The sequence below is a fragment of the Arabidopsis thaliana genome, chromosome 2 (genome assembly GCF_000001735.4).
Source record: "Arabidopsis thaliana chromosome 2, partial sequence".
NCBI classification, from domain to species: Eukaryota; Viridiplantae; Streptophyta; class Magnoliopsida; order Brassicales; family Brassicaceae; genus Arabidopsis; species Arabidopsis thaliana.
The window spans coordinates 11,474,727-11,499,069 of NC_003071.7; the positions used below are offsets into that span (position 1 = coordinate 11,474,727).

The following is a 24,343-nucleotide window of genomic DNA, read 5'->3' on the forward strand; positions in this document are numbered from 1 at the left end:
AAGTTGTGTTTTCATCAGAAAAGGAAACACTCAAATCTAATTTAAAATGAAAATTCACCAAAACCACCTAATGCTAAAAACATCAAAACTTATCATTGCTGACAAAAGACGTATATGAGCTAAGAGAAGTCATGGCTGGAAATGAGGGAGTGCATTGTGAGAGTAGACAGGATTCCGGGAACAACGCTAATCCCAATCTGAAACTTAGATTCAAAATTTGGAGAAGGTGTGCCAAAAAAGATTTGTCCATTAATTGAGAAATAAAAAAAAGGTTGACCACAAAGTTGTCATCATGCACGCCCTTGTTTCTATGTCTCTTAAACACATTTTGTTTCATGTTTTTCAACACAAATTTTGTAATGTTTACTAACATTACAACAAAACAATCACATCGTTTGGAGAAGATGCAAACCGCCTTTCCTACTTCATTTACTCTTTGAAGTCATCCTTGTCATCTGCCGGAATCGGTAGGTTTCTCCAGAACACGGCCAGGCCGCTCCCGCCAAGCTGCAGAATGCCATTGAACATAATTAAACTTAAGGAATTTGCATGTGAACTTTAGTGAAATGGCTATGAAAACTTACCGCCATACAGACAACACTGACTGCAGAAGGAACAGCAACTAGAGGGTTTGTGAAATGCTTTTGTGCAAGCAAGAACCCGAGCGCTGAACTCTGCGGTTTGCAAAGTACACAGATTTTCAAAAAGAAGCCTTAGTAAAGCAAACGGCAATGTATATCTACGGTATAGGAGAAAGTAACTTACTTGCATTCCACATTCTATAGAAATGGTACGCGAAGTGGACTCGCCGAAAGAAAACTTTGAAATCCAATAGCCAATAGCAAAGGCTGCAGCATGAAGGAGTGCCACCGGGAGTATAAGTTGAGCTCCTTGGGTTTTCAAAACATCTGCAACTTGTCCAATCTTTTCAGAAGAGATAAGGTAGTAATCAATACCAATTCCAGTCTCAAAATTCAATAAAAAAAATATATATATCTGGATATATGAACTTACAGGGCTGGCACAGAGCAGAGTAGTCAGAATGACTCCGATTAGAGGCGTCACTGTTATGATCTTAGACGTAAATTTAGGAAAGAACTCATTTGCCAGAACTGCACACAATGCAGAAAAAGACATTAGTCCCTAAGGATATATAAGCACAAATTCATTTTTCCGGAAACACGTAGCACCATACTTACCTCCAATTATGGTAGGAACCAACACTACTTGGAACGTACTAAGAGCAAGTCCCTGACGTAAAAAAATGGATCCATAAGCTTTCGTTGTGGAGGGCTGCAACTATATTCTAATAGAGTTCTTGCGCTTCATTCTACTTTAAATCATTCAATAACTTTTACTGAACCATGATTATTCATATTTTAGCTAAGTGAAATGTATCTTATATTTCATACATAAAAAGAAATGTATCTTATCAATGCAATTTTGAATGAAACGATTCAAAATAGTTATAGAGAAAACTCACAGCAGCGTCAACGGGAACAAGCTGACCAGCAAGAAGCTTAGTAAGAAGAGGAGTCATTATAATAGCCCCAATGGTTGAACACCTAATAAATTAAAGAACAGATAATGTATATGAAATCTGACCAATAAAATTAAAGAACGAAAAGAGAAAGAAGTGAAAATAGAAGGATTACGTTGTCATGAGTACAGAGAGCGCTACATTCCCCTTGGAAATGTAAGTAGCAACGTTTGACGCCTGTCCTCCAGGGCAGCATGAGACTAGGATAAGGCCAGTCGCAAGAGGTGCCGAAAGCTTAAGAGTCTAAAATAAAACACACAGAAAAAGTTTGTATTAGTTGGCTGCTCAACAATTAATGTTAACCAAATGTAGTGTTTCCAAATGCACATAGCATATGTCCATATCAATCCTCTCTACAAGAGAAATCCCTCAAGGAGTAAGTGAGTATGCCAGGAATTGTTTCTACAGTAACTAGAAAGCAAATATTTGATTCAAACGTTTCAAGAAAAAGTGATGTTTGGACATGCAACGACTCTTGGATCTAAGTTAATCAAAGAAAGAATATTCCAATCAACATTTGATTTGGCTAAAGCGTATACAGCCCATAGAAGTAAAAACGGACGAAGAGAACCAATATCTTAAACAAAATAGAATATTGCATAAGCATCCATTTCAGAGAAGCAAATAGAAGTAAATGTGATAGACATTAGTGGAAACATACCATTGCAATGAGAAAACCTAGAATTGGCTTGATCATATATTGAGCAAGAAAACCAACACCCACCTGCAGGAGAAAGACTCTAAACGTTAAACAGGTACTGTATCTAACAGATAGAAAAAACACACCAGTGTTCATTGGCTCTCACCGTCCATGGATTACGTAAACATCTTCTGAAATCTTCAAACGTAAGAGTCAAACCCATGGAAAGCATAAGAAATCCAAGACCTAGAGTAAAGAGATCTGTTTCCAACCATGTAACCTACAAAACTTAAATCTATAAGCCCCAAAAACATAGATTGCTACAGTAAATAAACAATAACAAAGAAGCATAAAAAGCATACCAAGGATGGCTTGAAGATGCCAACAAGTGTTCCCAAAATAACCTGCACAACAAACAAAAACCACATTGCTCCATATCAGTTATCAAACTCACAAAAAGTTTCAAACTTCATCAAAGAAAGGTATAGCATAAGTACCCAAAGTGGAAAAAGGGTTGTCAAAAGCTCAATAATCTTCTCATACTGACTAAGTTCCTTAGGAGTACTCTCAGGTAAGTCACCTGACACACCAGCAGCAGCTTTGCAAACAACCCTCCTGTAAAAATTACAATTTTTAATAAACCCAAATCCTTAAACTTGTTTACACATTCACCAAATTACAATACCTGGAGGAAGTTGCTTCAAGAGCAAAGACAGGGCTAATAGGTTTACTATTCTGAATCCTCAAACTTATCCCAGAGTTACTAACAGAAACTAACTTGGGAAAATCTGAAGAAAAATATATGATTCAGCAAATTGACTCTTAGAAATCTGAAACCAGAGAAGTATAAAGGATAGATACCTAAGTGAGTTTGAGTTCTGGTTGTAGAAGGAACCCACGAGGTGTTGATTCTGCATTGACTTAATCTGCCATCTGTTGGTAAGATTCTGGAAATGGAAGCCATGTTTTGATCAAAAGGGTTTTAGGATGTTGGTGAATCAGAGAAGATGAGTTAGTGACATCTCCAAATGAGGAGGAGACAAAGGGTTTTGTGGAGTGTTGTGAAAGAGAGGAGAGCCACACATTCTTCATCTGCCCCTTTCATCAACAATCCTATCTGGAAAATATCTACTTAACATTTTTGGATCGATTCTACTACAACTACGTCGATGTGTGTGTGTTTTTTTTTTTTTTTCCTGTCGTCATTTCCGATGTGTTTTCGAACAGAACCTAATTGAGATTTGAGTGTTCGGTTAACCAGTCGATTAATAGAAGTGGTCCGATCGGTAACTTTTCCTATTGGTTAGGTACGGTTAATCGAACAATCTTTTAACCATTTTTTCTAATTTTTTAAACTAATATAAACAAATCATATCCAATTTTATAAACTAATACCAAAATTCTTTAAAATTGCTATACAAACCAAATTTTTGTATGGATTTGAGACACATTACCGAACTGAGTTAACTGATAACTGAACCGATCCAAACCGAATTTTTGTTCGGTTAAATTTGGCAGTCTTATCTCCTAACTAGATACTCGAAAAACCAATTATCCAAACCGAACGGTTCGGTTCGCTCAAAAGTCGTATGCCTAAGTTTCACATGTATTAATCAATCATATCTATTGAATTTTTTTTGTTTACAGTCTGATTGTATTGTTAAACAAGATTGTATATTTTTATACATTTTAGTTTATATATGGATAAGATGCACATATTCACTATGGTTCATACCACAGAAATTCTATATTTGAAAACTGTGCTGCAAAAACATATTTATTGATGTTGGAAAAGTCAATCAAGATGTAGAAATATGCTGAAAATATGGTCTATTTCCACCAAATGATTTGCCTCTATTTTTACTGTGAAAATAGCTTTATTAGTTAGATAAACTCATAAAATCAAGACAATCACATGATGAAGTATTGATTTAACACATTTTGAAACACTACACGTTAATTTATTCGACTGAACAAATACAAAGTTTTCATTAAATGTGAGTGCTGAGTTCTGTGACAGTTTGTTTGAATTTTCTGGATAATGATTAGCACCATGCCCCAGCCAAGAAACCCCCATACTTTGTTTGTAACCATTAATATTAATATTTTGGTTGGCGACAGACAAATCTTTGGCCGACGAAGCTGATTTTCACTCTTTCACTGCCAAATTTTGTATGTTTCATCGACATTTTTACATTTGAAAATCTTATGTTTTTGGTTTTGTTGGGGGATATGCATAAATTTCTTAAGAGATAAATAATAAGTAGAATCGTCGAGAGATGTATAATCTAGTTTATGTTTCTTGGCCTCTACTCTACTTTTCTTTCTTTGCATTCTCTTTAAATTCCCATTCTTCGTTTATTTAAAGATGCATGTTCGAATCTTCTCTACTTCTACAAACTAAATGGAATGACATAAGGTTATGTCTCTCTATGAATATTGTTGGATATAAACAAGTTGAACTACAATGATTCAACGCAGGTTGTTCAACACTCACTCTCTCAGCTTTGGCATCTTAAGACACTTTTACGATATATCCACTCCTAGTTTTTAGGAAAAGAACAAGACTGTCACATCTTTCAAAAGTCATCAACCCGCAACCAAACTTTTATTTCATTTGTCTCGTTAGATTAGATGCTTGATGAATTGAGTCTCAATACCTCCTAAAGTGAAGAAAGGTCTCGGGAGGAAACAAAATGACCTTAAGATATTAGATTTTTGGTTGGAAATTTGGAATGTTAAATTTTATTCAACAAAAAATTATCTACATAGTTTGAAAGGAGATTACAACAAGAGAGGACCAATGAAATAAAAGCATTAATAGAATGCTAGCTTAAAATTCAAAGAAATAGATCAGCTATGATCGGCCATGAAACCAAAGAGAATGGATCCGATGGCTAGTCATCAATCTCTTAATGTTAACAAAGAGTAGATCTGATTTTGATCAAAACAGGCCAGACCCGTACTTCGTCATCGTATATCATTATTTTTTATTTTCTGTTTCTTGAAAACAAAAAGAAAAAACTATTTGTAATCACATAACAATTTGTTGAAAGACAAAAAAAAAGAGAGAGAGAGACTAATATCTACTTGTATACTGTTATTTTTTTTTACCATTTCTATTAATTATTTTGTTATTATTCGTTAAAAACTTTATCTATCTTTTATGACCAATAATGATGCATAATTTATTCTAACCAATAACCACTAAACATGTTAGAATTGACTTCATACTTCCATTAATACATGAGTTGAAAATTCTAATCCTAAAATGAAAATGATAGAACCAGACCAGACCAAATTGACTCAAAAGATTCCAGCTCATCTTGATATTTCTAGATTACAAGTCACTCTAAATACATGTTTGAAATGTTCGAAAAAAAACATTGCTATAATTAATTAAAAAACAGTAGAAGGAAAAATTCGGTGAGAAGAAAGTAGAATGTTGCTAGAATCAATAAATTAATCAAAATAGGTACAGTATATAATAGACTAGTATCCCTCTAATCTAACGGTCCATTTATACCTGTCCCCATTACACATGTCAAAGATAATAATACAAAACAAGTATGTAAATTGTAGGTATTTATTAGTTGTGAGAATGACTATTTTATTCTACTCTTTTTCTTTTGGAAAAATCTAACGTGGACATCCGATAATCGACTTGGCTCAGATCGATTTTGAGTAAATTGTTTTAAGGGGTTTAGAATTCATATAGAACCAAAAAACATGCGGTTCGGATCGGTAGTTATTTTACGGTTTGACTATGTTCGGTTATCTCTCAGTTCGGACCGACATATAACCAAATTTTATTGGGTTCGGTTTGAATTAAATATTTGTACATAAACTATGTGGAAAAAAGAACTAAATAATTTGTTCAATCTAATGAATTAGTTTGCAAAAAATATTTACTCTAGACACATATAAGTATGTACATTCATATATTTTAGTTATTTTGAGCCTAATCATAACTAAATTTTCTGGTTTATAAATATAGTTTTGAATATTTGGATTATCTCAAACATAAATATAATTAACATTTTCTGATTTTTATGACATTGACTAATATTTTCTGATATTAAGATATTGATCTCCTTAAATTGTTTTTATCATTCTTTAAAGTTCATTATCTTGTTTGGTTCCAATTTCTTGTACATAAACCATAAATTTGAAATTTCAATTAGAAAAATAATTTCCTTTTATGAGATACAATCATACAATTGTATTTCAAGTAGTTCGAATACTCATTCCGTTTTCGGTTTAGTTCCAAGTTGTTATAAAAGATGAACTACACTATTTGGATGTTTATGATTATCTGGTTCGGTTCGGTATCTCTTAATTCGGTTATTTCGGTTTTAGTAATCCACATAAAACAGACTATAATCTCTTGCATTATATCCACATAGACCTAAATAATAAACAATTTGTTTCTTCCCGCTAAGTGATTATTAATGAGCCTCCCTTCTTCTCAACTGTTATTTCACTTTAACGTACAAAAAAAAACACACACAGAGAGAAAGAGAGAGAGAAAAGTTTCCGCATTAATGGTGGCTTCACCTACCAGTTGTCTAGTGGTGAGAGATTAATGTGACGACGACGACGACACAGAACAAGAGATAGAGGGAGAACAAACCAAAACCAAATCTACACTGCAATCTCTTCCCTCATCTTCTCCAATTATCATCTCTCTCTGATTCTGTTGCGCCGCCGCGGAGAATGTGGAACTCGGCGGAGAACGCATTCTCGCGTTCGACGTCGTTTAAAGACGAAATCGAAGACGAAGAAGAGCTTCGTTGGGCAGCTTTACAACGTCTTCCAACTTATTCACGAATCCGCCGCGGGATTTTCAGAGATATGGTTGGTGAGCCTAAAGAGATCCAAATTGGTAACCTAGAAGCTAGCGAACAACGTCTTCTTCTCGACCGTCTTGTGAATTCCGTTGAAAATGATCCTGAACAGTTCTTCGCTCGTGTTAGGAAGAGATTCGACGCGTAAATCTCTCAATTCTCTCTTACAATTTTAGTTCAAAATCATTCAGTTTTGGTTGAATTGAGTGAATTTTTTTTGAACAGTGTGGATTTGAAATTTCCGAAGATTGAAGTTCGATTTCAGAATCTGATGGTAGAATCATTTGTTCATGTTGGAAGCAGAGCATTACCAACAATTCCCAATTTCATCATTAACATGGCAGAAGTAATTACAAACAATTGACTCATTTTTTTTCTTCTTCTTAAGTTGTTGTGAGCAATTATGGTAATTAAGAAGATTTTTGTTACAGGGTTTGTTGAGGAACATTCATGTGATTGGTGGAAAAAGGAACAAATTAACGATTTTAGATGGTATCAGTGGTGTTATTAGACCTTCAAGGTAATTTATATACATCTAATTTTGCTGCTTTTTCATTAATATTTTTACTATTTTTTGTCTAAATTCTTTGTGTTGCTCTTTAGATTGACACTACTACTAGGTCCTCCAAGTTCAGGGAAGACAACATTACTCTTAGCTTTAGCTGGACGTCTTGGAACTAATCTTCAGGTACACCGTCGGTGACCGAATTCAATTAGTAACCATTAGAAGATTGTTTTGTTTCTTGGTTTTGAGTTATTTTTGGTTACTTTGAAGACATCAGGGAAAATAACGTACAATGGCTACGATCTCAAAGAGATAATCGCGCCAAGGACGTCCGCATATGTGAGCCAACAGGATTGGCATGTGGCGGAGATGACAGTGAGGCAGACTCTTGAGTTTGCTGGTCGTTGTCAAGGTGTTGGATTCAAATATGGTAAGTACTAAGAAGCATTATATTAGTTTTGGTTTTGAGTTGGTGTTTGACATATACAACAAACTGAAAACACAGATATGCTTTTGGAGTTAGCAAGAAGGGAAAAGCTTGCAGGAATTGTACCTGATGAAGATCTTGATATATTTATGAAGGTACTTGGTAGTGTTTTAGTCAAAGTCTTAGTCCATTTCTTTTCTGGATTTAATCATCCTCTTGATTCGTAACGGTTTTTCCAATCCTCCACAGTCTTTAGCTCTCGGGGGAATGGAGACAAGCCTCGTCGTGGAGTATGTTATGAAGGTATTCTCCATAGCCTTTTAACTTTTGGTCATATATCAAACAATATCTTTAAAACAAAGAAAACAGTATTGAAAAATGTTGTAATGCTTACTTGTTAGAAGTATAGGCAAAGTCTATCAGGTTAATGTCCTATTTCTTCAATTCAAACTCTTTCTGAAATTCTCATACATCCAACAAAGATTCTAGGATTGGACACATGTGCGGACACATTGGTTGGAGATGAGATGATTAAAGGAATTTCAGGGGGACAGAAGAAACGGCTAACAACAGGTTTGTCTTCCCATTCTTGATTTTGTTTATGTTTGACCATTTAACCAGTAGATACTGACCAGTGCTAATTGAATTCACAGGGGAACTATTAGTTGGTCCAGCAAGAGTCCTTTTCATGGATGAAATATCAAATGGTTTAGATAGTTCGACGACTCATCAGATTATAATGTATATGAGGCATTCTACTCATGCGCTCGAAGGAACCACCGTCATTTCTTTACTCCAACCGTCTCCCGAGACTTACGAGTTGTTTGATGATGTTATCCTTATGTCTGAGGGACAGATTATATACCAGGGACCTCGTGACGAGGTTCTTGATTTCTTTTCTTCGTTGGGATTTACTTGCCCTGATAGAAAAAATGTTGCAGATTTCTTGCAAGAGGTAAGATTTATAAAAGATTATGAAGCAGAAAATTTAAACTGTTTTTTTTTTTTTTTTTTAAATGAGTTTCTGTTGATAGGTCACCTCAAAGAAAGATCAGCAGCAGTACTGGTCAGTCCCTTTCCGGCCTTATCGCTATGTACCTCCTGGAAAATTTGCTGAAGCTTTCCGTTCATATCCAACTGGTAAGAAGTTGGCAAAAAAACTTGAGGTTCCATTTGATAAACGGTTCAATCATTCAGCCGCGTTATCGACATCCCAATATGGTGTTAAGAAGAGTGAACTTCTCAAGATCAACTTTGCCTGGCAGAAGCAACTGATGAAGCAAAATGCATTTATTTATGTGTTCAAGTTTGTTCAGGTTTGACTCCCAATTATATGTCTCTAGTTCTTTTCTTTTTTGTTGGAATGGTAAGTGCCTTATTTAACTTCATTGTCTCCACATACTACACGTTTGCAGCTTCTTTTAGTTGCTTTGATCACGATGACTGTCTTTTGCCGAACAACAATGCATCACAACACTATTGATGATGGCAACATATATCTTGGGTCACTTTACTTTTCCATGGTCATCATTCTCTTTAACGGATTCACCGAGGTTCCAATGCTAGTAGCCAAACTTCCCGTTCTTTATAAGCACAGAGACTTGCATTTTTACCCAAGCTGGGCTTATACATTACCTTCCTGGCTTTTGAGTATCCCTACTTCAATAATAGAATCTGCCACATGGGTGGCAGTAACATATTATACAATTGGATATGATCCTTTGTTCTCAAGGTACATTCTTGTAAAAAGTTGAATTGGGAAAGGATTTGGTTGCATAAAAAAGTTAACTATGAACTTCTCTAATCTTCAGGTTTCTTCAGCAGTTCTTGCTGTATTTCTCTCTGCATCAGATGTCGTTGGGTCTTTTCCGCGTAATGGGTTCTTTAGGCCGACATATGATAGTTGCCAATACGTTTGGGTCCTTTGCAATGCTTGTGGTCATGACTCTTGGAGGATTTATAATTTCCAGAGGTCTTTATACTCTTTCTTGAAGTCCTTAAGCTCTCTCCTTCACCACATGAATATTCATTTTCTTGTTCGCTTTCACAGATAGCATACCAAGCTGGTGGATATGGGGTTACTGGATTTCTCCATTGATGTATGCTCAAAACGCAGCTTCTGTGAATGAGTTCCTTGGTCATAATTGGCAAAAGGTGAAAATATAACCAAAACTATTTATAACTTTTTCGGTCTTAGAAGGTGAAATATACAATTGTAGTTAATGGTTGTTTTTCTTGTCTCTGAAGACTGCTGGGAATCACACTAGCGACTCTCTTGGTTTGGCATTGCTGAAAGAAAGAAGTTTGTTCTCTGGGAACTACTGGTATTGGATCGGTGTCGCTGCCTTGCTTGGATACACAGTTCTTTTTAATATACTATTTACGCTGTTTTTAGCTCACCTCAACCGTAAGCTTCTCATTTTTTTTCTGTACACCTAAAACATCTGCCATTGTAAATTATTGTGCTAATCTTCTTCATATCCTTGTAAACTCTTCATAGCATGGGGTAAGTTTCAAGCCGTTGTATCCAGAGAAGAGTTAGACGAGAGAGAAAAGAAAAGAAAAGGCGATGAGTTTGTTGTGGAACTAAGAGAGTACTTGCAGCATTCAGGCTCAATACATGGTAAGGGAACAAAAATGTTTTCCTTTCTTATAAGTTTACTGAACTGAAAGAAGCTAATGCCTATACTTATTTGCTGCAGGAAAATATTTCAAGAATCGAGGCATGGTTCTCCCATTTCAACCACTATCTCTGTCTTTCAGCAATATCAACTACTATGTGGATGTTCCTTTGGTATGTACTAGGTTTTCTACACTGTTTAGGTATATCAGTTTGAAACTACTTGTAATGCAACTAAAATTTCAGGGACTAAAAGAACAAGGGATACTAGAAGATAGGTTGCAGCTACTTGTGAATATTACTGGAGCTTTTAGACCTGGTGTGCTTACAGCATTAGTGGGAGTAAGTGGTGCCGGTAAAACAACGCTCATGGATGTTTTAGCTGGAAGAAAAACCGGAGGAACTATAGAAGGCGATGTGTACATATCTGGTTTTCCTAAAAGACAGGAAACGTTTGCAAGAATTTCTGGTTATTGTGAGCAGAATGATGTTCACTCTCCATGCCTAACTGTTGTTGAATCTCTACTTTTCTCGGCGTGCCTTCGTTTACCAGCAGACATTGACTCAGAGACACAAAGGGTAACATAATTTCTATTATCTTTCGATCATTTTTGTGTTTTTTCTTGGATTATGCTGACATCTCTAAACTTCAAATTCTTGGAGGCGTTTGTTCATGAGGTGATGGAGCTAGTGGAGCTGACCTCTTTAAGCGGGGCATTAGTCGGTCTTCCTGGAGTTGATGGCTTATCAACTGAACAGAGGAAACGGTTAACAATTGCTGTCGAGCTAGTTGCAAACCCTTCTATAGTATTCATGGATGAGCCAACTTCAGGATTGGATGCACGGGCGGCCGCCATTGTGATGAGGACTGTAAGAAATATTGTTAACACAGGGCGAACCATTGTCTGCACGATTCATCAGCCTAGCATTGATATTTTTGAGTCATTTGACGAGGTTGGTTTCTTCAAACAGATGAATCAAAGACTCTGCAGGATTGTTTAGTCTCTATCTCTAAACTTCATTGTTAATGCAGCTTTTGTTCATGAAACGTGGTGGAGAACTCATATATGCCGGTCCACTTGGCCAGAAGTCTTGTGAGCTTATCAAGTATTTCGAGGTAGGTTGTGTTCTTGATCAATTAATTTTTAACATGTAAAATAAAGTCTCTTGACTGCTACTGTTTTCTTCTTTAGTCAATTGAAGGGGTGCAAAAGATCAAACCTGGCCATAATCCGGCAGCATGGATGCTTGATGTCACTGCTTCTACCGAGGAACACCGGCTTGGAGTTGATTTTGCTGAAATTTACAGGAACTCAAATCTTTGTCAGTATGTGCCTTTCCTCATTTAGTCAAAACTATGCATGTTAGCTTTCCATAAGTTCGGTTTACCTTAGTTTATGTCTCCGTTCTACTGCAGACGCAACAAGGAGCTGATCGAAGTACTCAGCAAGCCAAGTAACATTGCAAAAGAAATCGAGTTTCCAACCAGATACTCTCAGTCACTGTATAGTCAGTTTGTTGCTTGCCTGTGGAAACAAAACCTATCATATTGGCGAAACCCACAATACACTGCAGTTCGATTCTTCTACACCGTGGTTATCTCGCTGATGCTTGGAACAATATGTTGGAAATTTGGCTCCAAAAGGTATGAGTAAAGTGGCACATTGCTATCACCAAAGAGTGATGATTCCTTTAACCAATGATACATTTCTTCATATATAGGGACACTCAACAACAGTTATTTAATGCAATGGGATCGATGTACGCTGCGGTTCTCTTCATTGGAATCACCAATGCAACCGCTGCACAGCCCGTTGTTTCCATAGAAAGATTTGTTTCATACCGCGAGAGAGCAGCGGGAATGTACTCGGCACTTCCCTTTGCATTTGCACAGGTCACAGATATGTTTATTATCTTTCTATCTTTCTCATCCCCGCTTTTGAGTTTAAAAACCTAAAAATTGTATGAGTTTGCAGGTGTTTATAGAATTTCCATACGTGTTAGCACAATCCACAATATACAGCACCATATTCTATGCAATGGCCGCGTTCGAATGGTCCGCGGTGAAGTTCTTGTGGTACTTATTCTTCATGTACTTTTCGATAATGTACTTCACCTTCTACGGGATGATGACGACAGCAATCACCCCAAACCACAATGTCGCCTCGATTATAGCAGCACCTTTCTACATGCTCTGGAATCTTTTCAGTGGCTTCATGATCCCATACAAGGTACATTACTAAGCTTATCTTTTATTTCTTTAGAAATACTAATGTTTTGAATGATTTGACTACAGAGGATTCCTCTGTGGTGGAGATGGTACTACTGGGCAAACCCGGTGGCTTGGACACTGTACGGTCTATTGGTGTCTCAGTACGGTGATGATGAAAGATCGGTGAAGCTATCGGACGGTATCCATCAGGTGATGGTGAAACAACTGCTTGAGGATGTGATGGGATATAAACATGACTTCTTAGGTGTCTCAGCTATTATGGTTGTCGCCTTTTGCGTCTTCTTCTCCCTTGTGTTTGCATTCGCCATTAAAGCTTTCAATTTCCAGAGAAGATGATGGATTGATTACCACTTACCAACTCTCATATTCATATATACACGTATACAACAATCATCTATTGTTTATTTGTATATTGGGGCTTTTATACCCAAGAAGGCAGGGGACTGCCTATTCTTCCTCTGTCATTACATGTATGGGATCAATAAAAGCTTGTGTTGTGTTTTATGTTCCTTGTCATTTTTTCTGAGAAATGTGTATTGGTCATCTATAACAATCACTGATCATGAACCAGTACTGTAATAGAGATATATCTCTAGTTTACTGGTTGTACACATCTTTGCTAGTATATATTTGGCCAAGTGCATATACGCTTATTCACTCACTAGAAAGATTTCCCCATGTGTAACTTATGGTAATTTTTCATGTAAATAGAGTTTCAAGAGCTATATGTCGTCTCCTTCCAATCACTAAAGTTAGTGACAAACTTAGTAAGTAGGTTTAGTTTCTTATGAAGTCAATTTGTCCAAGCTTGAATATTAGATCTTTGCGCATTCCGATTAACCTTCATTTTTTATGTTTTTCGGGTCGAGATAGGCGTAACCATCAAAGGTTCATTCTGGTTTGAGGTACTCCCATAAACATTTCGATGAAACTCCAATCCTGCCTCCGGTTGGAGTCTAGTCCACTTGACCACCTTCGCTTCCTAGAGATCTCCAACCCTCTATAGAAGGATTACTTACGCTTCTTGAACCACCATTCCAAGCAACAACAAACCAATGGAAGCAACGACGCAACTCACTCTACCAAGATCATTTCCAACATCGGCTTGTACATAGTATAGCACCAAAACAAACACATTAGTCTTACTACTTCCACCAAAAGTAGAGAGAAATAGAGCCACAAAAAAAGAGTTAATCTAGTAAAATACAACAGAAAATCTAGTAAATACGACATAATCTAGTCGATCTTTCGTAAAATAGCATAGAAAATCAATTAAAATCTTATAATAAATGTGATTAGTACGGACAACTTCCTAGGATAGTGATGATTATTCTGTACTAATACAAATTTCATAGTTATTAATAAAAGAAGAGTTGAAAAAAAAAAAAAAAAACGAAAGAAGTCAGTGACATTCGTTACATCTCCATTGGCTTACATATTCACACAGACAAAAAAAAAAAAACTCCTTCCATTTTACCTTTTTCCTCTCCCAACAAAAACCCTAAAAGATCATCTCTCTCTGCAGATTCAGTTTCTCGCCATCGACGACGACGACAACAAAATCACATATCTTCTCTATCGATCTCCAATCATCATCTTCTTCCTAACTACAGGTCCAGCTTCTTCTCTTCGATTTCCCTACGCTTTCGTCTCTCTCTCAATTCGTGATTTGTATTCGTTTAAATCGTCCTCGTGATTTCGTGAAATTTCGCCGAATTCTGGAATCTTCTCCGATATTTCTTCAATTTGCTTCCATCTGTAGAAGAATCAGAAGCTTTGGTCTATGTCGGTCAATTTAAGAATCTGTTCCCAATTTTTCTTCATAATTCACTTTCATCGTTTTACGAATTGGAACCTTTCGAATGTTTCATCGTTTTGTTAGTCACTGGAATTGGCTTAGCAAAAAAGCTGAGTCTCTATAGAAGACTGAATTTGCTTATTTTTCTGGAAAAAAGTATCAATTCACCATTTTATTTACCTAATTCATAGTTTTGGTAGCTAAGATATGTGTTGTGTTGTAGTTTTAAAGGTTCTAAAGAAGTCTCATGTTAGCTTTTGGAGTATCAAATTAACTATTTGCTCGTTTCTTGGTATTTTTTAGGTGTATTGATGTTCTTTGCAGAGATGTCTCCAGCAACAAAGTCAAAGTCTAAGGATAAAAAAACTGGTAAAGAAGCTCAAAAGGCATCACCAAAGCCTTCACTTTCGGTTAATGGGAATAGCAGCTTGGCAGCTAGTGGTTATAATCCTCTTTTAGGAACATTTCAAGCTCTTGATTCAGTGTCGATAGCTTCTATCTCACCATTACAGTATAGTCGTTTCCGGAGTATAGATGAGGCAGATGTAAATGGGATTGAGTCTGATTCAGTTTCGAATAATGGTAGCTGTTCTGGTGAGTCAGAAGATCACAAGGAGAAAACAACTAATCTGCCCCTTAAGCAGGAGGTGATACCAGGTGCAGATAATGACAAGCGAGAAAAAGTTCGTCAAAAGAATGAGAGAAAACATCAACGCCAGAAGGAGAGGAGGGCTCAGGAGTTGAATGAGAAGTGTAGCACATATCTTATTTCCAGAAAGCTTGAAGCCCGTACACAGCAAATTGTGGCAATGGGAATATCTCAAGAGCATGCGACAACGGCATTAATGATGAATGATGGTAAAGTAGAGGAATCTGTTCATTGGTTGTTTGATAGGCTTGAGGAAGAAATAGAGAAGCAAAGCATTCAGAGTCCTGGGAATTTGAAAATAGACATAACAGAAGAGCTAGCTAGGATTACAAAAATGGAGTTGCAACTTAAGTGTACAAGGCAGGAAATAGAGCGTGCGGTTGTTCAAGCAGAGGGTGATTTGGACAGAGCAGAAGAAGTCTTGAAAGGCACAAAGTATGAAGAGTTTTCTGTGCCAGTGAAACAAGAGGAATGTGGTGATCCTCTTACACCCAGTAATGGAAAACTTATAGTAGGAATAGGTTATCAGAATTCGGATGTAGAAAGGTCAGAAATTCCGTCACCTGGCTTACATCCAACAAGAGATGACAAGAACTTTAACTATACAAAATCACCCTCCACAACTGAATCCGTGAACAAAATGTTGGCTCAGCCTATGAAACGACCCGAACTGAAGTTAGATTGGCCAAAACCTCAGCAATCTGCTGCTTTGGCTGATAAAAGGTGGCCACCAACCACAGGACAGGTTCCTTCGGCTTCTTACTCTTTGCCATCATCGCCATCACCGTCACCTCAGCCTGCTGTGAGGGTCGAAGCTCGCTATTTAGCTAGTGGAAATGAATTTAAGAACTTCCAGCAGCAGCAGCAGCAGCCTGCAAATAGAGAATCAGTCATGGTGATGAGGCAGCGGCCACAGGTTGTAATCACAAATCCCGTTCCAACCTCAAGCATGAGTGCACCCCCTACCAGTTGGCATCCTGCAGCGAGCATAGAGATAATGAAGTCAAATGGGTTCATGCAAACACATAATATCCCTAGTGCGCGAAGCCCAAGTCCAAACCATCTGAATCCAAATCAGGTCTACCAGCAACTTCAGTATCAAAACCAGAAGCGATTCACTAACAACAACCAAGTGGATCCACATGGTAGTATGGCCAGAGGGAATGGCGGGCAATGGACTAGAAATACAGCATCATCTCCACCCATATCTGCTGCGTCTTCGCTGGGATTATTCTCTGCGGTTGGTTCAGCTGGAACATCGGGTGCATCTTCACCTATAGATTGGATCTCTGGCGGTTCAGTGGACTACACAAACATAGACTGGAGTCTAGATCAAAGTTTATCACAAAATAGTAGAGTCAATGGAAACTGGTCCGGGTTAAAGAGCAGCAGCCAAATATATGATGAGAACATGAACCGGTACAGTCTAAATGGTTCCATGGGAGGTAGACTCAACAACAGCAACGGTGTATCTATGGAGAATTCAGGTGCTGGTGTTATCGTGGAAACACAACAAGCAGCTACCTCTCCAGATTGGACTTCACCATTTGAAGGAAAAGATATCTTTAGCTTGTCTAGACAATATGTGTCTCCTTCTCTGTAAGAGCATAGGAGTTTCATATGGAAATGAAAGTAATAAAACAAGAAAAAAAGAAGACAGAAAATGGTTTCATGACTGATGTGTGGTTGCTTCTCTCTTTGATTATCATTCGTGAATATGTCTTTTTAAAAAACTTTTAATTTATATTTAAAGCATCTTCTCCTTTAGTTAACCACTCACTATTCGAAACACAAGTAGGAATCTCAAATCAATCCTTTCAAAAAATTACATGTTTGTAACATCTCATTGGAAATCCATGCGAGATTCGGCGGATGAGGTAGTAGCATTTGCAGAAGCAGGTTCTTTGTACCATTCATTAGCCTCACGCGTCATAAAGTTTGCTTCTGCAACAATTTTACTTGGAATTAGTTCCTTACATGTACAAGATTCAGAAGAGTAGAAACCACACTACTTGTACGAAGAGCATACCAGACAAGAACACGTTCTTGTATTCTTCATCATCATATATAAATTGAGGAGGATCTGGTGAACCAATACCGATAATAGTGCTTCCACTGTTATGCATTCATCCCACCAAAATTAGCACAATTACTCAACTCATTTATAATCTCTTATTCTAGTAAACAGTACTCAGCTCATTATATATGATCTTATACTAGCTTGTTAAGATGAATTTGGGAAGACAACTACAGTAGTAGCACACTGTTTCCATTAGATGAGCTCCTATGTGATGCACAGTATTTTGTGAAATTTCTCAATGAAGTGGAAATAACAAAAAAAACTGTAGAAAAGGTATACCTCCCAGACATAAACACAGCATCGTATTCCCCACGTCCAGATGCTATTATCCGTTGCTTCAAGCGTTTTAGAGATGGAAGAACTGAAAACGCTGGCGGTTCTGGAAAAGTCAAAAGCGTAAATGTAATTCATGGTCCATGTATCAGACTGAATCTTGAATTTTAAAGATGTGGCTATCTTCTTGGCAAAGGAAGGGAGATGCGACATATGCATATAGATCGTACCCAAATCGTTTACGCATATGCTTTGAGACACACCATTGCTGGTCACATTCTCTAGTAATGTCAAGGGATTAATATTGCTCGTCTGATCTAAACGAAGACGCTAAAAAATAAAAGCGTAAGTCACAAAATCCTGAAAAGCTTCTTGAATCAAAATATCCATCAATCAGTTTCAGTTGATTACTTTGTAAACTTCAGCAGTGGAACATGCTTCTCGGGGCTTTATGAGCACCATCGGAAGATCAAGAGGAAAAGGTGGAGGAAGGTCTTGGACAATCTGCATTAGCCTTTAGATTAGAATTCAGCAAAATAAACTGGAGCATGTTTACAACCCACAAAGCCCAATTAATATGGGTGTAAAAGAACTGAATCAGAACAAGGATTTGCTAACTAGTAGAATGCCGCAAAATAGACCGTAAACTCTAAGCAAAACATACCTCACCTCTCCCGGTACAATAGGCAGCTCCATGCGAGAAGAAGAAAGGAATATCTGACCCAATTTCACTTGACCAATCCTGGAGTTCGTTCTCAGTGACAAGACCTCCATTGAGCTCATTTGCCGCCCAGAGTGCAGTTGCAGCATTACTACTTCCACCACCGAGTCCAGCCCCGGTAGGCACCTTCTTATCTAAATGAATCTTTACATATAAAGAAAGAATATAAGTTCAAATCATCACAGTGAAATGTAGTAAAAGAAATCATTGATGTATAGTGTTCTCACCCAGAAGAATCTGTTACTACCAGTTTTCTTCCTGTAAAGGTTAAGTGCTTTTATAATCTGCATAATAGGACACAGGCCAGAGGATTAGAATAATGCTTCATCCACAGGCCACAGAATAACGAAAGTCGTCTCACCAGATTTCTCCCATCAACAGGGACTCCTTGAACGTTAGTAGACAAACGATCTTTAGACTTTGATGGTGACAATGAGAATTTAATAGTGTCTCCTAAGCTAATCACCTATATCAAATACAAATAGCAAATACTAAAGGCATCAAGAGACAATGAGAAATATCGCAAAAGCTTTAAACTTGTGAGGAAGAAAACTTACATGAAACAAAGAGGCTAAATCATGAAACCCATCTTCTCGCTTTCCGGTGATCCTCAAGAAAACATTGATCTACACAGTAAAAGACATGCCAATGATTCTTAGAGTAAAAAAACAAGAAAGTATAGATAAAAGGAAGTGTCTTTAAGAACCTTGCAAGGTGAGAAGAGCTTAAGCCTGGACAAAGGAGCTTCTTTGTCAACATCATCACCTATCTTATTAAGCCTCTCATCAGGATCAAACACTATCTAACAATAACAACGACACATCCACAAGCATCAAGCTCAAATTGTGAATTCAAATCCAGAAAAAACGAAGAGCTAAAAACGAAAGTTGAAGGAACAAAAAGGAGTCCTTTTTTGTGGCCATTATTGATTCCGAGTTATTCAATTAGATCGAGAACCCATCACAATCTAACAGTTGTACAATAAAAATCAATCCTTTCTGGGAATTTGGGGAGGAGATTGATTACCTCTACTTGCTTTCTGGAAGCTTTGACGGAAAAGCTTAAGAGGGGTCGAAGAAGCTTCGGAGAAAATGAAGAAGAAGAAGAAGTTTTGAAAGAAGAGTGAGTGAAGCTGAGAGTTGAGATAAATGGAGGAGAAGCCGTTGCCATTGTTGTTGTTTCTTCCTACCTTATTTTTTTCTCTTTGATCTGATATGTCACCTATTTTTTTTTTTTTTATAAGAATCAGCCCAATTCTAACAAAAAATCAAAATGTTTTTGTATAGAGAAATTGGCCCAATAGCACATTTTTTCATCTCTATGACATTTGGGCACTTTAGGTAGACAATTCAATTAGTCAACTACAATAACTATCCTTTACCAATTTGGCCTAATCTCTTTCTCTTATTAATCTCCAAACTGATGCTTCAATTGGGGTTATAGATTATAGGATGATAAGCTTATGCAACGCTGCGTATAAGCTTATTTCTAAGCTCATTTGTATAATTTCATAAACTTCAGTCTGTTTCTATTTTTGTAGATTGATTACTAATAGTATGTTGATATCGCAAATTGGTGCATTCAGAGCATACTAAAAAAGCTACCCAATCTTCTGTGGCATTTAAATTAAGATATTAGCAAAGCTTTTGATAAAGTTGAGTGGATTTTTATTGAAATCTACCGTTGATACTCTTCTTCACTGCAACACTCAAGTGTAAGAATGTCCATACATTGCTAAAGGTTTTCATGCAATATGCAGAAGTCTCTGAACATAAAATTTAATTTTCAGAAATGTGTAATCATTTTTGATAAAAGACTATCCTCTTATGAAGGACGTTCATTTCAAACAAGACTACTTGTATCCCATAAATCACTTGAGAAAGTTGCCCTTAAAATTCATATTGGTCAATGGTAAGATTTTAGGAAATCATAAAGTGTGAGGATTTGGAAGATATCTTGGTTAACCTTCATTTGTATGAATTACTAAAAATGATGCATTTTCTTGTTATTATTCAAAAATGTTTCTTATCTTCTATATTGCATTGCATGATTAAGTCCACTTTATTTGTCCCAATTTTTGCTTTAACCTTTAGAGAAGCTGTAAGCGTCTCTATCATATCGATTTGAAGACTGGCCTAGGTTTGGGATTGTTCGTTGCAACAACGATGAGGACTCAAACTCTTTGGAGTTGAAAAATCATGCAAATTTTTGTGCTTCGTAGTTCGCAATCAGTGTTTCTTCTTGAATCTTTGTTTGTTGAGTTTTTCGCTTGTGTTTTTTCGATGTTCGTTTTTATTGTAGTTTTTACTTTTATTTTAGCTTTCGGTCTTTTTACACTTCTTGTATTTTTTTCAACTCTTGCGCTAAGTAGGACAACCAATCAGACCCGTAATATCCTTTTTGTGGAGGGTCTATATAGTTATATTTATGTTTTTTGTCTTTCCTATGATAAGGAAATAAATCTTATTCGTTTTTATCATATGACACTTAATCTTATCAAAAAATTGATTATAGACCCATAACATTTACTTACCTTTCATTTTCGTGGAGACGGCCTTGAATGTGAATAAATGTATTATTTTTAATTAAAAAGTTTTTATGTGGATGAACTTAAGGTATGATAGTGCAATATTTAGAAGAAAATCTTTTCAATTGAATTCTTTAGATTTCCACAAAGGAAAAGTAATATGTTTTCTTCCACCATTTTGAAGTAGAAGCTTTTGTTCTAAAAAAATACTTGTCTTTGATAGAAAAAAAAATGAAAAAGATAATTACTCTCTCCTTGTGAGTTTAGAAGAATTTGACAGAAATTTTTTTCTTCTAAATGTTGCACCGGTGAGACCCTTAGATATTTGAGAAGATTTTGTTCATTGTATATAGAAATATGTTTTCATTTTGAATAAGTTAAGATTTTTAAAAAGATTTTGTATTTGGTTACGATGGCATTTCTTGCAAATATGTGGTTGTGTTTGAACTTATATTGGTAAAATAACTAAAATTATATTTTTGACATCTTAACAATAATATATTTAGTTACTATCTCTAAGTATGCACCTAAATTATACATTTTTTGTATGTGAAAAGTTGATACACCTATGGAATATCCGTATCATATGGTTGATGCATATGAACTACTCGATTTACGAAAATTCTCACAACTTGAGAAATCTCAATCCTTGTGAATGAAAATATTCAGTAGATAAAAGCATAACAACTTTATTCTAGTCACACCAAAGTCACAAAACATTAAAGAAAATATTCAAGAGAAATTGGCACAGAAGAAAAGGACTAGAAGGAAAAAACAGCAATGAAATATGACTAGAACCAAACAAGGATTTCATTATGTACAAAAGCTAGGTAGGAGGATGTAAATTCATTGAGAAACATGTTAAAACTTTAATCTACTCCATTCCATTGAAATCGAACTGCGAAACCAATTGAACTAGTTCCAACTGGAATTAAGGATGATCTTCATGGTAAGGAGGCTGATTGAGATCAAACCCTAATGACCTCTTAGCTTCATCTCGAGGACTATTCACCTTCACTTCCATTTCCATCTTTATCTTCATATCTACAATCAAACCCTTCTTTTCATCCATCCTACTATCTCCTAATACTTTATCTTTTCCTTCATCATCTTTGTAGAAACTCGAACTTCTTACCTCGGATTTTGGTGATTCCTCTATCCCAGCCCAGTAATTTCTTGAAGCGTAAGAGAGCATCATTAGAATGCAAGCAGCTCCCTGAACATCCTCGGGTACATCACTCATCATCATGGATCTACTCATCACATCATCATCATCCTCATCTTCATCATCGACATCATCATCCAAGTAGCTTAGATTGAACTTCTCCGATGGTGGAGGAGGTCGTATCCCTTTCCAAGTCCGGTCAGGATGTCTCCTCATATGACCAAACAAAGAGTGCATTGTTTGAAACTCTTTTCCACAAAGACAACACCTAATCTTACCTTCCACGTCAGTCCTAGCCAGATCTATCTCTTTCTCCTTCTCTTTCTTCACCAAACCAATCTTTCTCTTCTTCTTCTTCTTCAACTTCATCTTCTTCATCTTCTTCATCTTTCCCTTGTTATTGTACTCAATGGAGTGGATCCTCACGTGACCACCATAAGCCTTACCAGAGCTAAACTGCTTCTCACAAATCACACAAAAGTGCTTCCTCTGAGGCTGAGGAGACTCATCTTCATCTTCACTTCTTTCTTCCGGTAACTTCACCTTCACCCGGATTTTTTCCCGGTGAAACTCTTCAGATTCCGATGAAGAAGATTCATCACCATAAAGGTCTCTTGTTCTCTTCATACTCTTTTACTTCTGTGGAGATGAAAGAAAATGTTATTTACTGTTGAGAGTATTAAGAAATGTAATTTACTTGCATTCGGCTTATGGAAACAATAAAATCTTGGCGAGATTTACGCAAAGGTTTTATGACTAATGGTATTCTTTCTCTCTTCTATGTATGACTATGAGGAGAGTAGGGATTTGTGGAGATTGTGAAGCCGAATTAATTGTGATTAGCCAAAGGAGAGAGAAGAGGTCGGATTAGAAGATTTCACTGTTTTCATTTGCATTTATCTTTAACCCCCATATTAAGTAAAATAACTATTTACCTATTTTGGATGTCAAACTTATGAATGAATAATGACCAAAATGTTTCCCTATTTTCGTCGTCCTTAACAGTTTTTATTCTATAATATAAATACATAATCAGTCAATTGTCGTATTATATATGTTTTAGATTAACTAATTTTGAGGAAATGGTTTCGATACAATAAAATCTACTTTATTTCAAAAACACAATTGTAGGAATATTGGGCTAATATCAAAATAATTCTGATAATAAGTCCACGAACTCTAATCGTGTGTTTTGAGCATTTTATAATAGCTTTTATCGGTATTTTTATATCCCAAAAAAGAAATAACCAACTATTTAGTTATTTATTTAAAAAATACACACAATATACATAGCACAAAAAATATTTACCAACCTTTGCAACACACATTCAAATGCAGCAATTGTTTAACTTTTTTTGGGTAAACAAGAGTTAAAGATATGACTAGTTTATATTAACCACCACTGATTCAAAATGTATCATACAATGCAAGCACGTTGCCAAGTCTTTTTTTTTTTTTTTTTAAGTTTCCAATATCTAATTTTCAATATTTAACTTTAAATTAATATAGATACAGTCAAATATTGTCTAGATATTTTGACAGATTTTCTGAAACTGAATATTCGAAACTTTCCAAACTAATATCGTTAATAATTATATTATCATCCTGGAGTTACTGGCCATGCCCTTGTTTGCAACATTTGAAGGAAATATCAAAAATCACTACGGGAAATGCAGTCAAAGGTGCAAGTCTGAATCTGAAATTTTATCAAAAAATTTAAAAAATCTTGCAAACACGTCACACAAAATAGTCTCATTGAAAACAATGTAGTGTTGAAACTACAATGAATATGAAACTTTTAAAACCTAAAACGTATTAAATAGTTTTAAGAAAACAAAGAGCATAATAAATAGTTTAATACTGAATAGAATAAGATGATTAAAATATAGCCTAAAATTGTAAATGTAATCTTGTTTTTTTTTCTTTGAAAACTTTTTTTTTTTAATAGTTTGAAAGGAAAAATTAATTAGTTTGACCAAGTTCCATTCACACTCGATCGAATGGACTTCGTTTCTCATATTCACACTATTTGCCTAGTATTTACGTTGTAATTTTAGTCATTGGCTTATTGCTTCTGAACTTTTGAAATCTAAATTCGTATACGAAACAAATGGAAATCAAAAGTAATTTTGATCTCTAAAGCAGAAACTTAAACAAGAGAAGATTTATCTAGCTTTGTAATTTGTTTCATGTGAATGAATTCAAAAGCTTTTGCCAAAAAAAAAAAGAAAACAAGAGAAGATCTAAAACAAATACTTAATGAGAACTAGAATAGAAGAGCATTTCCAATTGTGAGAACCTCCCATGAACTCTCACCA

General features: G+C 36.0%; 5 protein-coding genes across 5 annotated transcripts; 2 read left to right on the forward strand and 3 right to left on the reverse strand.

Moving 5' to 3' along the window:
* Positions 1–25: 25 nt before the first annotated feature.
* On the reverse strand, positions 26–3,416 carry BASS2 (Sodium Bile acid symporter family). Its single transcript, NM_179758.4, has 13 exons — positions 3,042–3,416; positions 2,866–2,968; positions 2,678–2,795; positions 2,543–2,584; positions 2,347–2,460; positions 2,202–2,264; positions 1,656–1,783; positions 1,484–1,565; positions 1,200–1,251; positions 1,015–1,112; positions 766–924; positions 585–674; positions 26–507 (listed from the first exon to the last, which is right to left on the reverse strand). Exons 1-13 carry the CDS (start codon positions 3,142–3,144, stop codon positions 430–432), a joined length of 1,230 nt encoding a protein of 409 aa, NP_850089.1. The 5' UTR covers positions 3,145–3,416; the 3' UTR covers positions 26–429.
* Positions 3,417–6,599: 3,183 nt separating this feature from the next.
* Positions 6,600–13,544, forward strand: ABCG32 (pleiotropic drug resistance 4). Its single transcript, NM_128248.2, has 24 exons — positions 6,600–7,171; positions 7,253–7,373; positions 7,459–7,547; positions 7,631–7,715; positions 7,803–7,962; positions 8,038–8,114; positions 8,209–8,262; positions 8,442–8,532; positions 8,613–8,914; positions 8,994–9,275; positions 9,375–9,691; positions 9,771–9,931; positions 10,010–10,113; positions 10,207–10,366; positions 10,460–10,582; positions 10,662–10,753; positions 10,826–11,158; positions 11,243–11,533; positions 11,613–11,696; positions 11,773–11,906; positions 11,997–12,224; positions 12,302–12,473; positions 12,556–12,810; positions 12,876–13,544. Exons 1-24 carry the CDS (start codon positions 6,897–6,899, stop codon positions 13,146–13,148), a joined length of 4,263 nt encoding a protein of 1,420 aa, NP_180259.1. The 5' UTR covers positions 6,600–6,896; the 3' UTR covers positions 13,149–13,544.
* Positions 13,545–14,261: 717 nt separating this feature from the next.
* On the forward strand, positions 14,262–17,025 carry AT2G26920 (Ubiquitin-associated/translation elongation factor EF1B protein). Its single transcript, NM_128249.5, has 2 exons — positions 14,262–14,425; positions 14,914–17,025. The coding sequence occupies exon 2, from the start codon at positions 14,922–14,924 to the stop codon at positions 16,860–16,862; it is 1,941 nt and encodes a 646-aa protein (NP_180260.1). The 5' UTR covers positions 14,262–14,425; positions 14,914–14,921; the 3' UTR covers positions 16,863–17,025.
* CDPMEK (4-(cytidine 5'-phospho)-2-C-methyl-D-erithritol kinase) lies at positions 16,981–19,564 on the reverse strand. The gene is made up of 11 exons (NM_128250.4): positions 19,360–19,564; positions 19,040–19,135; positions 18,891–18,959; positions 18,695–18,799; positions 18,561–18,617; positions 18,277–18,477; positions 18,024–18,116; positions 17,843–17,942; positions 17,619–17,718; positions 17,289–17,374; positions 16,981–17,203 (listed from the first exon to the last, which is right to left on the reverse strand). The coding sequence occupies exons 1-11, from the start codon at positions 19,501–19,503 to the stop codon at positions 17,103–17,105; spliced, it is 1,152 nt and encodes a 383-aa protein (NP_180261.1). The 5' UTR covers positions 19,504–19,564; the 3' UTR covers positions 16,981–17,102.
* Positions 19,565–21,791: 2,227 nt separating this feature from the next.
* Positions 21,792–22,976, reverse strand: AT2G26940 (C2H2-type zinc finger family protein; the record flags this gene model as incomplete). The annotated part of the gene is made up of 1 exon (NM_128251.2): positions 21,792–22,976. Exon 1 carries the CDS (start codon positions 22,650–22,652, stop codon positions 21,792–21,794), a length of 861 nt encoding a protein of 286 aa, NP_180262.1. The 5' UTR covers positions 22,653–22,976.
* Between the last annotated feature and the right edge of the window lie 1,367 nt (positions 22,977–24,343).

Coding starts and splice junctions, on each gene's coding strand:
- BASS2 (NM_179758.4), bottom strand. CDS start 3,144: ATGGCTTCCATTTCCAGAATCTTACCAACAGATGGCAGATTAAGTCAA. Junction 1,784..2,201: donor TAGGTTTTCTCATTGCAATG/GTATGTTTCCAC, acceptor GTTTTATTTTAG/ACTCTTAAGCTTTCGGCACC. Junction 1,252..1,483: donor TTGTTCCCGTTGACGCTGCT/GTGAGTTTTCTC, acceptor TTTTTACGTCAG/GGACTTGCTCTTAGTACGTT.
- ABCG32 (NM_128248.2), top strand. CDS start 6,897: ATGTGGAACTCGGCGGAGAACGCATTCTCGCGTTCGACGTCGTTTAAA. Junction 10,114..10,206: donor TTGGTCATAATTGGCAAAAG/GTGAAAATATAA, acceptor TTGTCTCTGAAG/ACTGCTGGGAATCACACTAG. Junction 11,907..11,996: donor AGGAACTCAAATCTTTGTCA/GTATGTGCCTTT, acceptor GTTCTACTGCAG/ACGCAACAAGGAGCTGATCG.
- AT2G26920 (NM_128249.5), top strand. CDS start 14,922: ATGTTCTTTGCAGAGATGTCTCCAGCAACAAAGTCAAAGTCTAAGGAT.
- CDPMEK (NM_128250.4), bottom strand. CDS start 19,503: ATGGCAACGGCTTCTCCTCCATTTATCTCAACTCTCAGCTTCACTCAC. Junction 17,719..17,842: donor CATATGCGTAAACGATTTGG/GTACGATCTATA, acceptor TGACTTTTCCAG/AACCGCCAGCGTTTTCAGTT. Junction 17,204..17,288: donor CAAGAACGTGTTCTTGTCTG/GTATGCTCTTCG, acceptor AAATTGTTGCAG/AAGCAAACTTTATGACGCGT.